Below are 12,617 nucleotides of genomic sequence, written 5' to 3'. Positions count from 1 at the left end.
TGTTTTTTCATTACAACATTCCATTTTGCATTTTTTTTGTGTTACGTTTCCTGTTACATACATTACTTATTGCGCTTGTTTCGTGTTGCAACATTTCATGGTAATGACATTTTGTGTTTGTGTAACTGTTACAACATTTCACGATACGTTTCGTGATACAATGTTGTAATGTCTTTTCATTACAACATCCCATTTTGCAGTTTTTTGTGTTACGTTTCCTGTTACATATATTACTTATTGCGATGTTTCGTGTTGCAACATTTCGTGGTAATGACATTTTGTGTTTGTAACTGTTACAACATTTCACGAGATGTTTCGTGTTACAATGTTGTAATGTTTTTTCGTTACAACATTTCGGGTTACAACATTCCATTTTGCGTTTTTTTCATGTTACGTTTCCTGTTACATATATTACTTATTGCGATGTTTCGCGTTGCAACATTGCGTGGCAATGACATTTTGTTTTTGTGTAACTGTTACAACATTTCACGATACGTTTAATGTTACAATGTTGTAATGTTTTTTCGTTACAACATCCCATGTTGCAGCTTTTTGTGTTACGTTTCCTGTTACATATATTACTTATTGCAATGTTTCGTGTTGCAACATTTCGTGGTAATGACATTTTGTATTTGTAACAGTTACAACATTTCACAATACGTTTTATGTTACAATGTTGTAATGTATTTTCGTTACAAAATTTCAGGTTACAACATTCCATTTTGCAGTCTTTTTGTTACGTTTCCTGTTACATATATTACTTATTGCGATGTTCCGTGTTGCAACATTTCGTGGTAATGGCATTTTGTGTTTGTGTAACTGTTACAACATTTCACAATACGTTTTATGTTACAATGTTGTAATGTTTTTTCATTACAACATCCCATTTTGCAGTTTTTTGTGTTACGTTTCCTGTTACATATATTACTTATTGCGATGTTTCGTGTTGCAACATTTCGTGGTAATGACATTTTGTGTTTGTAACTGTTACAACATTTCACGAGATGTTTCGTGTTACAATGTTGTAATGTTTTTTCGTTACAACATTTCGGGTTACAACATTCCATTTTGCGTTTTTTTCGTGTTACGTTTCCTGTTACATATATTACTTATTGCGATGTTTCGCGTTGCAACATTTCGTGGCAATGACATTTTGTTTTTGTGTAACTGTTACAACATTTCACGATACGTTTAATGTTACAATGTTGTAATGTTTTTTCCGTTACAACATCCCATGTTGCAGCTTTTTGTGTTACGTTTCCTGTTACATATATTACTTATTGCAATGTTTCGTGTTGCAACATTTCATGGTAATGACATTTTGTGTTTGTAACAGTTACAACATTTCACAATACGTTTCATGTTACAATGTTGTAATGTATTTTCGTTACAAAATTTTGGGTTACAACATTCCATTGTGCAGTTTTTTGTTACGTTTCCTGTTACATATATTACTTATTGCGATGTTTTGTGTTGCAACATTTTGTGGTAATTACATTTTGTGTTTGTGTAACATTTCACGATACGTTTCAGTTTACAATGTTGTAATGTTTTTTCGTTACAACATCCCATGTTGCAGCTTTTTGTGTTACATTTCCTGTTACATACATACCTTTTTGTGATTTTGTGAAGGTTTTACGTTAAGACATTTGGTGTTACAATATTTAGTGGTGCAACATTTTGTGGTGCAGTGTTTCAGATTACAACCATTCGGGTTACAATGTTTCGCGATACACGTAACGACATTTTATGCTGCAACGTTTTGTGTTCCAACATTACAACGTTTTGAGTTGCGTTTTGTGATACAACGTTTCATGTTGAGACGTTTCTAGTTGGAATATTTTGTGTTTCCGTGACAACAGTTTGTGATACATTTCGTGTTACAACATTTTATGTTGCATCATTTTGGGTCCCAACCACTGGCTCCAGCTACATTTGGGGAATATTGGCTGTGTGATGACTGCAGCTTGACACCCACACTGGGTTGTGTGTGCCGCCACGGCCCAACTCTAACCACGGTGTGTTTCATCTTTTCCTAGCCGAGAGGCCCCCAGAGGCCCACAAGGGTCCAAAGTGAAAGCGGCGTCACACTCCAGGTCTGGGACCTAAATGTCCTGCTTTTAGGTCCATAACGCCCCCTCCCCCACCACCCCCAACTCACCCCGCTCACTTTTCCTGAGCGGAGAATCCCTTCCATGGAGAATGACCCATTTGAAGGATGGTCTGGTGCCTTTCAGAGGAGATTCTCCTCGTGCTCACTTTCCCAGCGCTGCAGCCATGCCTTGGAGCGCTGCCCCCCCCCCCCCCCCCCCCCAGCCCACGTCCAAGAATGCCAGTTGGCAGCGGACCTCATTAAGGCCACGTCTGTGCTCGTACTCGGGCGACCCTTTAAGAGCGCCTCTTTGCTGAGAGCCGTTTATCTGGCAACTGTTGCTGCAGAGCCTCGGCTAGAATGGACGTGAATGGACGAGGGGGACGCCGGCAGAGGCGGCTAAGCTGCTGTTGTTGCTTTGCTTGGCGTCCATGGCTGATGTTACGTGGGACTCGCAGCACTGTGGCTCTGCGATAACCACAGTAAGCATCACGGGGTTCGGCACAGAGTTGGCAAGTGGAATGGCCTACTCGCTAAAAAACTACAGTTGGCCCTCGTTTATTACGAATAATCGACTCCAGACTTGACATTAATTCAGTATTAATAAACCGAATATTTTCTTACTTATGGCAATACAGTTTTTAACATTATTATAGCACTCTAGAAATTAAATAACACCCCTATAGTCCGTTTTCTATGCCGCTTATCCTCATAGGGTGTGCTGGAGCCTATCCCAGCTGAATTCGGGGTACACCCTCGACTGGTACCTTTACATTTGTACTACCCAGTATAGTTGATATAATCACAGAAAGACATACAGTGGTTGACGTTGCCCTCGGTTAGCGCGTTTTTGGTTAACATCCAAAATTTTGCCTTGGCCCCTTTGGTTAGAGAGTTTTTTTGTTACAACATTTCCGGTTCCAACAGTTTGGGTTACAACATCCCATGTTGCAGCTTTTTGTGTTACGTTTCCTGTTACATATATTGCTTATTGCGATGTTTTGTGTTGTGACATTTTGTGTTTGTAACTGTTACAACATTTCACGATACGTTTCATGTTACAATGTTGTAATGTTTTTTTTTGCTACAACATCTCAGGTTACAACATTCCATTTTGTAGTTTTTTTGTGTTACATTTCCTGTTACATATATTACTTATTGCGATGTTTCGTGTTGCAACATTTCGTGGTAATGACATTTTGTGTTTGTAACTGTTACAACATTTTACAATACGTTTCATGTTACAATGTTGTAATGTTTTTTCGTTACAACATTTCGGGTTACAACATTTCGGGTTACAACATTTCGGGTTACAACATCCCATGTTGCAGCTTTTTGTGTTACGTTTCCTGTTACATATATTACTAATTGCGATGTTTCGCGTTGCAACATTTCGTGGTAATGGCATTTTGTGTTTGTAACTGTTACAACATTTCACGATATGTTTTATGTTACAATGTTGTAATGTTTTTTTGTTACAACATTTCGGGTTTCAACATTCCATTTTGCAGTTTTTTTGTGTTACGTTTCCTGTTACATATATTACTTTTTGCGATGTTTCGTGTTGCAACATTTCGTGGTAATGGCATTTTGTGTTTGTAACTGTTACAACATTTTACGATACGTTTCATGTTACAATGTTGTAATGTTTTTTCGTTACAACATTTCAGATTAGAACAACCCATGTTGCAGCTTTTTGTGTTACGTTTCCGGTTACATATATTACTAATTGCAATGTTTCGTGTTGCTACATTTCGTGGTAATGGCATTTTGTGTTACGTTTCCTGTTACATATATTACTTATTGCGATGTTTCGTGTTGCAACATTTCGTGGTAATGGCATTTTGTGTTTGTAACTGTTTTAACATTTCACGATACGTTTTATGTTACAATGTTGTAATGGCTTTTTTTGGTTACAACATCTCATGTTTGTGTTACGTTTCCTGTTACATACATACGTTTTGTGATACAAATTTTGTGAAGGTTTTACGTTAAGACATTTAGTGTTACAATATTTAGTGGTGCAACATTTTGTGGTGCAGTGTTACAGGTTACAACCATTCCGGTTACAATGTTTCGTGATACACGTAACGACATTTTATGTTGCAACATTTTGTGTTCCAACATTACAACGTTTTGAGTTGCGTTTTGTGACACAACGTTTCATGTTGAGACGCTTTGTGTTGTGACATTTCTAGTTGGGATATTTTGTGTTACAATGTCGGCTTTTTGACGTTACCTGTTCCACTGTGTTGCGTTGCTAAGTTTTTCTATTGCAGTGTTTCGTTGCTCCTCTTATGGGGCTCCCAATCTGCCCAGAATGTCCTACTTTGGTCCATAGGTTAGCCTACAAAACACATCCAATCATGAAACTCTTAAAACCGGATTTCAACACCATCATCTGATGCAGGTGACTCCCTTGGTAAGACGAACTCTGTACATGTGTTCGAATCCCAATTTTAGCTTGGATGAATACATCACTATTATCAATGACATAACTCCACAAACAATGAATAATAGAATAATAGAATAATACAATAATACAAATGACAAGTGATGAGTTCTAACTCATTCACTTTGTCACAAACTTCGGTTTTTGTGAAAGCTTTATTCTAAAACTAGTCCATTTGTCTTGAGATCTTTTGTTTTGTGATTTTTTTATTGAGTTCGCTTGCTAAATAACCCCCCAGGGGGCCAAAGAAGGTTGCCAGTTCCAGCAATTTAATAAAAAGGTGGAAAACTCTATTGAATTTAACCTTGGCAGGATGTATGGGAAGTCCTCGTTCCTCATTATTTTCATTGTTTTCTGCATTGAAAACTAGCATTATTCTTTATAATATTTGTAATGTTAATATTTTGTGTTGTGTGGAAATGGATGAATTCGGAAAAATGTACCTCGGTGTGTGCTTGTGTCCACAGTACAGTGGGAATTGGTCCCGCTCGCTCCGCTGCTTCCTTCCACTCGGGTCGTGTATTATCACTGCGTCCGAGTCGCTTGACTGACAACAGAGGGATTAGAACCGTGTCAAACATGCTTGTGTCTCGCTTCCTCCGTGACCCCCACCTACACGCTCCCCCCCCCACCCCCCTCGCATCCTTGGCACCGTGTGTTTAAACTCGGTCGGTGCCAAAGGATGATCTGGTAACTTTGGGGCAGTGCCCTTTTGTTTTGTTTTGAGTTCTGTGTGCAGGTTCATGAACGAACGGGTCAAAAGAACTAGTTCTTCTTTGTGAACGGAATGAACAAGGTCACCACCCCTAAAATACTCGTTCAGTTCGTTCAGTTACTAATGCTCTTTTTTGATTGGCTGGTGAGTCAGTTCACCGTTCCTTTTTGTAGGGCGAGACTATCTGGGTGTTCGGCTGTCTTATCCTATCGTCGAGCCTCGCTCTGTGGGTGGGCGGGGTCAGCTCACTGAAAGACCGAGAGATTGACCAACACTCGTCGGCGGTTCATTCATGACTATATCGACCAATCGACTGAAATGAACGGATCATTTTACTGAATGAATCGGAATGATCGAGTTCTCTGAAATGAACAATTTTGCCCACCATTAGTCCCGACCAGGCGGCACGGTGATCTAGTGGTTTGCGCGCAGACCTCACAGCTAGGAGACCACAGTTCAATTCCACCCTCGGGGTCATCTCTGTTTGCATGTTCTCCCCGTGCCTGCGTGGGTTTTCTCCGGGTACTCCGGTTTCCTCCCACATTCCAAAAACATGCTAGGTTAATTAGCCACTCCAAATTGTCCATAGGTATGAATGTGAGTGTGAATGGTTGTTTGTCTATATGTGCCCTGTGATTGGCTGGCCACCCAAGACAGCTGGGATAGGCTCTGTGTTAGAACTTGTTTAGGTTTAATTGTATAGTTTTATTATATATATATATATATATATTTTATTTTTTTAAATGTTTTTAATATATATATTTATATAATATTTTCAAAATTTATTTTTAATTTATTTTTAATTTAAAATATTTCCAAAATTTCTGAGAAAAAAGTTGTAATATTATAATCAAAAATAATAATAATAATAAAGAGAAAAGAGGCCTGAGTTGCAGAAAAAGTGATAATGTTATTAGAATAAAGTCAAAATATTATGAGAATAAGGTTATAAATGTGAGAAAAAAATGACCAAGAATAAATAAAAAATACAAAAAAACGGCATAAAATAAAATACATCATAATTGAATGAAAAACATTTTTGAAAAAAATGGGTTGGGAATGAAGTCAAAATATTATGTATTAGTAAAGTCAAGTTGGAATTTGAGAAGAAAATTATCAAGAAAGCTAACTAACACAGTCGTCAAAACAAATATTTTTTTAAAAGCAGTAATTATACAAGAATAAAGTCAAAATATTATGGAAAAAAACATATATATATATATATATTTCAATCAAATTAAATAAAGGAAATACCGTATATGTATTTATTTTTGAACTGAATCGGTAAAGGGGATGCTGAGTGATTGTGTAGTCTTGACGCAAACAATTCAAGGTGATGGTTTCCATGGGAACGAGGTCCCGTAATCTGCACTGAGAAAAAGTTCAACTGTTGAACCAGAGATTTTTGCTTCCGGGCCCCAAGAAAGAGGAAGTTTACAGTGAATGCAGGCGTAGAAATTCCTGATTAGGAGCTTGGAGCGCTTTGAAAGGAAACATAAGCTTGTTCTTTCTCCGGCCTGGCCTGGCCTGGCCCGGCCCGGCCCGGCCTGGCGTACATCTGTTATCTTTTGTACAACAAATAGGCTTCTGATGAGGAAAGTGTTTCATATAAGCGTCCTCCTATTTAGGCAGCTTGGCGGCTTTACCGGAATAGTGCGGCTCCTTTGGTCATGTGCGCTCCAGTGTGAACGCTGCATGAACCGGCAGCAGCTGGGAAAACGCACATTTTGGAACAATCAGGATGTGCAATGTGCATTTCAATGACGCTGCTGCAAATACACTACAATACCTTTTTCATTTTTTGCCGATTTAATTATTCCCTAAAATGTTCATATTTTTGGAAAGAATGAATTGGATATGCATTATTTCTTATGGAAAAATATATTAGTTTTTTATAGGATGCTATAACACAGGGGTGCCCAAAGCATGGCTTTTTCACATTCTGAGAAGATAATTTAACAAGAACTTAAAAAAAAAAAGCCCAACAACAGAATTAAAAAAATTTGATTCAGCAGTGATTTTATAAAATATTAAAAATCTACAAAATATTTCAAAAATTTCTGAGAAAAAGTTGTAATTTTAACAACAAAATCTTGTAATATTATAGTTAAAAATAATAATAATAAAAAGAAAAGAGGCCTGATTTGCAGAAAAAGTGATAATGTTATTAGAATAAAGTCAAAATATTATGAGAATAAGGTTATAATTGTAAGAAGAAAATGACCATGAAAGTTTAAATACAAAAAAACGGAAGTAATCTTATGAGCATAAAGTCAAAATATTATGGAAGTAAACTATATTAAAATATGCTACATTGTATGAAAAACACACTTGAAAAAAATTAAAAAGGCAGTAATTGTACAAGAATAAAGTAAAAATATTATGGAAAAAAACGTCTTAATTGTGAGAATAACATTTATGTTGAATGTTGAAATAGTTGACCAAAAAACAGCACTAATATTAAAAATATTAATTAATTAAGTTTTAATTTAAAAAAAAAATGTATTTTTTTAATTCATTAATTTAACAATGCAGTAATAATAAAAAATTTTAATTAATTAATTTAACAACAAAAAGTAGGAATTTAATGATTAGAACATATTATCAGGGAAAATAATGTAATTTAAAGCATAAAGTTGAAATATTAAAGATAAAATATGTCATCATTGTATGAAAAACACACATTTTTGGAAAAATAGGTTGGGAATAAAGTCAAAATATTATGTAAGTAAAGAAGAAAATTATCAAGACAGCGAACACAGTCGTCTTTTTTTTTAAAAAAAGGCAGTAATTGTACAAGAATAAAGTCAAAATATTATGGAAAAAAACGTCATAATTGGGAGAATAATATTTATGTTGAATGTTGAAATAGTTGACCAAAAACAGCACCAATATAAAAAAAAATATATATATTTAAAATAATAAATTTTTTTTTTATTAATTTAACAACAAACGTGGGAATTTAATGATTAGAACATATTATGAGGGAAAATAACATAATTTAAAGCATAAAGTTGAAATATTAAAGATAAAATATGTCATTGTATGAAAAACACACATTTTTGGAAAAATAGGTTGGGAATAAAGTCAAAATATTAAGAGAAAAAAAATGTATGAAGACTAAGAAGAAAGTTGAATATAATAATTGGGGATAATTCCAACCCGGGTTTTATTCTGCCGGAAGACATGCTAGCAGCAAGTAATAAAGATATTGTCCAAGTTTTATAATAATTTGACTCATGGTCAAGGATTTATGGACTGTTTGCAAAGTGACATTTTGCTGATGGCGGCCATGTTCTTTAACCAATCATGCTGGAATGTGCTTGTGGGGGTTTACTTCCGGTAAGTACTTCAGAAAGTAATAGCACAAGCCGCACAGAAGGGTTGTACGTGTTGACCGATTTTCACCATTTTGTGTGCAGCGGCTCAGGAGTAGAAAGGCGTTGTGTGCGGTGTAGGGAATGCTCACTAAAGCAGGGCATCGAACATTGTTACTGACCATGTTCCTCTCTGTGTGCGCAGATGGCATCCACTCGGTGTCGGCCCAGTGCCTCCTTCAGGTGACCATCATCACAGATGAGATGTTGTCCAACAGCATCACGCTGAGGCTGGCCAACACCTCCCAGGAGCACTTCCTGTCCCTGCTGCTCACCCAGTTCCTGGACGGCGTCGCCCGCGTCCTCTCGGCGGCGCCTGAAGATGTTGTCATCTTCAACATCCAAGACGACACCGATGTCAGCGCCCGCATCCTTAACGTCAGCCTCTCCGTAGCCGTGCCAGGTGACGCCCCCCAACGACCGCCGGGTCTCGGCGATTCTGGAGAGGACGGCGTCAGGAGAGGCACGGAAAGTGGCGGCATGGAGTTTTTCGGTTCCGAGGAGCTCCAGGAGAGGTTGTACTTGAACCGTAGCCTTCTGGCTCAGATCTCCTCGCAGGAAGTTCTGCCGTTCGACGACAACATCTGCCTCCGTGAGCCCTGTGAGAACTACATGAAGTGCGTGTCGGTTCTCAAGTTCGACAGTTTGGCGCCCTTCGTGGCGTCTGACACCATCCTGTTCCGGCCCATCCACCCCATCGCCGGCCTGCGCTGCCGCTGTCCAGCTGGCTTCACGGGGGATTACTGCGAGACCGAGATCGACCTGTGCTACTCCAAGCCCTGCGGAGCTCATGGCGTGTGTCGCAGTAGGGAGGGCGGCTTCACCTGCGAGTGCATGGAGGACCACACAGGTAAGGAAGTGGTTTTATTTCCACTTTGCCCACCCAAAAACTACAACCCTTTTGCGGTACTTTTGTGTTATTGATTCATTCCAAACCGTCCTTATTCTTCCGCTTAGCCAAGGGAAGCTCCTCCCAGGATATCCCGGGGGCCAGCTGAGAGAAATGGTCTCTCCAACGGGCCCTGGGTCTTCCCTGAGGCCACATGTTTGAGACCCCTGGTCTTGAGACACATGCTAACTCGCAAACTAGAGACCTAGCGACCTAAACGGTAGCCTTCACGTTATTTCCTTTCAACTTAAATAGCCAAAAACTTACCACTTCCACACGGATAGGGAGGATAACTATTAACAGTTATTTAACCTTTAACATGAACATGAATCAAACGTAATAATTTTTTCTGGGTACATGATACCATACAGCATCCATATCAAACTTGCGCGGGCCGCACTAACATTAAACTTTCATATCAAGGCGGGGGCCTCAAACTAGTGTCCTGCGGGCCACATTCGGCCCGTGGGCCATGTGTTTGAGACACATGCTAACTCGCAAACTAGAGAGCTAGCGACCTAAACGGTAGCCTTCAAGTTATTTCCTTTCAACTTAAATAGCCAAAAACTTACCACTTCCACATGGATAGGGAGGATAACTATTAACAGTTATTTAACCTTTAACATGAACATGAATCAAAGGTAATAATTTTTTCTGGGTACATGATACCATACAGCATCCATATCAAACTTGCGCGGGCCGCACTAACATTAAACTTTCATATCAAGGCGGGGGCCTCAAACTAGTGTCCTGCGGGCCACATTTGGCCCACGGGCCGCATGTTTGAGCCCCCTGCTCATGATAGTACTGCTACTGTTTCTCTTTAGGGGCAATTTGCGGTGGACATATTGTGTTTTTAATTTTTGTCAGCCATACCCGTTGCCTCTTCAGAACAGAGATCGGGCAGATGAAACTTTTTTTTTTGTATCCGTACTTATCTGAAGCACTTTTTGATAGTGTAGCGTTACATTGTTGTCCATTGAATGGAAGTTCTTGTTGATGTGTGGACTCGCCTTACATCCTGGTGGGATTGTACTTCTTTCTCCACATAAAACCAACCTAAACTATGGAATTGGATCGGAACGAGAGCATGTTCCGTCGGCAGTAAACGCGTCTGTTTTCCTGCAGCTGTGTGTTGCATTTGTGTGCCAGCATGTCTATAAATAAGCTGCTCGGGTTAACCTGCAAAGGTGTTCACTCCCACACTGGAGCGTCTATCCTGAGCTGCGGCGCTCCTGTAGAGTCCTGGCTGTTAAACGCATCCATAGTAGTCGGCGTATGCCAAGACGGCAGCGATAGCCAGGGAATCGTTTATTACTCTTGGCAGTAGCGCTGCTAAAAAACCACAAGGTCATTCCATAAAACCTTTTCATGGTTAAAGACATATTGCCAAGAGTTTAAAGAAGAAGTAATATATGCTAATCAATACATTATGCATATCGAGGGAGTACGCCTCTTCCTGTTTATTGTCGGGTTAAGTAGGTCAAAACCTGACTTGTACCCTTTGAAGCACTGCACTAATTGCTTTATTAAATTTGATGTTTATGTTTATTTACCCCATTTGAATTTACATAATGATATGTTCTGTATACGCATACTTTAATAACATTCAACGCAAGCCATGTATTAAAGCAATAGTCTGTACTTTTAATTAGTGTTTAATTAGAGGATCAATTTTCTCCTCTGTAATGGATGCCATGCCTCCATTAACCCTTAGATGCATAAGTGGGTTGTTTTCTTGAAATATCTTTAATGAAAATTTTTCATAATTTCAGGTATTCCTCAAAAAACACGTTTTGATATCATGCCATTCACATTTTTAACTTTTATACATTTTAAGAAATTTGTTTTTGTGTTACTACCCCAACCTTCCATAAGTGGGTTAAAAATGACCTGGTCAGGTTGCCAGCATGCTAACATTAATATAGTAGCATGTTTAGCCGTTTTCATATTTAAACACTTAGCACTAATAAGCTACATATTAGCATATTATCATTAGTATGTTAGTATTGCTAGCATATTATCATTAGCATGTTAGTATTGCTAGCATTCTAACATTAGCATAGTGCCATTTTTAGCCATTTTCTAATCTAGACACTTATATAAACACTTAACACTATTATGCTACATATTATCATTAGCATGTTAGTATTGCTAGCATTCTAACATTAGCATAGTGCCATTTTTAGCCATTTTCAAATCTAGACACTTATATAAACACTTAACACTATTATGCTTCATGTTATCATGATAATGTTAGCATATTATCATTAGCATGTTAGTATTGCTAGCATTCTAACATTAGCATAGTGCCATTTTTAGCCATTTTCAAATCTAGACACTTAAATAAACACTTAACACTATTATGCTACATATTATCATGATAATGTTAGCATATTATCATTAGCATGTTAGTATTGCTAGCATTCTAACATTAGCATAGTGCCATTTTTAGCCATTTTCAAATCTAGACACTTATATAAACAATTAACACTATTATGCTACATATTATGATAATGTTAGCATATTATCATTAGCATGTTAGTATTGCTAGCATTCTAACATTAGCATAGTGCCATTTTTAGCCATTTTCAAATCTAGACACTTATATAAACAATTAACACTATTATGCTACATATTATGATAATGTTAGCATATTATCATTAGCATGTTAGTATTGCTAGCATTCTAACATTAGCATAGTGCCATTTTTAGCCATTTTCAAATCTAGACACTTATTTAAACACTTAACACTATTATGCTGCATATTATCATTAGCATCTTAGCATATTATCATTACCATGTTAATATTGCCAGCATTCTAACATTAGCATAGTGCCATTTTTAGCCATTTTCAAATCTAGACACTTATATAAACACTTAACACTATTATGCTGAATATTATCATTAGCATGTTAGCATATTATCATTAGCATGTTAGTATTGCCAGCATTCTAACATTAGCATAGTGCCATTTTTAGCCATTTTCAAATCTAGACACTTATATAAACACTTAACACTATTATGCTACATATTATCATGATAATGTTAGCATATTATCATTAGCATGTTAGTATTGCCAGCATTCTAAC

At 37.6% G+C, this 12,617-nt stretch overlaps 1 protein-coding gene across 1 annotated transcript in view; it reads left to right on the top strand.

The window, feature by feature from the left end:
* Positions 1 to 12,617, top strand: part of celsr2 (cadherin, EGF LAG seven-pass G-type receptor 2) — a 101,621-nt gene that overhangs the window by 31,436 nt on the left and 57,568 nt on the right. Inside the window, exon 2 of the mRNA XM_078798513.1 lies at positions 8,782 to 9,486. Coding sequence (XP_078654639.1) covers positions 8,782 to 9,486 — 705 coding nt within the window. The remainder of the gene's footprint in view (positions 1 to 8,781; positions 9,487 to 12,617) is intronic.

The sequence above is a fragment of the Doryrhamphus excisus genome, linkage group LG18 (assembly GCF_037039965.1).
Source record: "Doryrhamphus excisus strain RoL-2023G ecotype Guam linkage group LG18, RoL_Dexc_Guam_v1.1, whole genome shotgun sequence".
NCBI classification, from domain to species: Eukaryota; Metazoa; Chordata; class Actinopteri; order Syngnathiformes; family Syngnathidae; genus Doryrhamphus; species Doryrhamphus excisus.
Note: the sequence above shows the minus strand (reverse complement) of the source record. Positions and strands in the feature narration are given on the sequence as shown.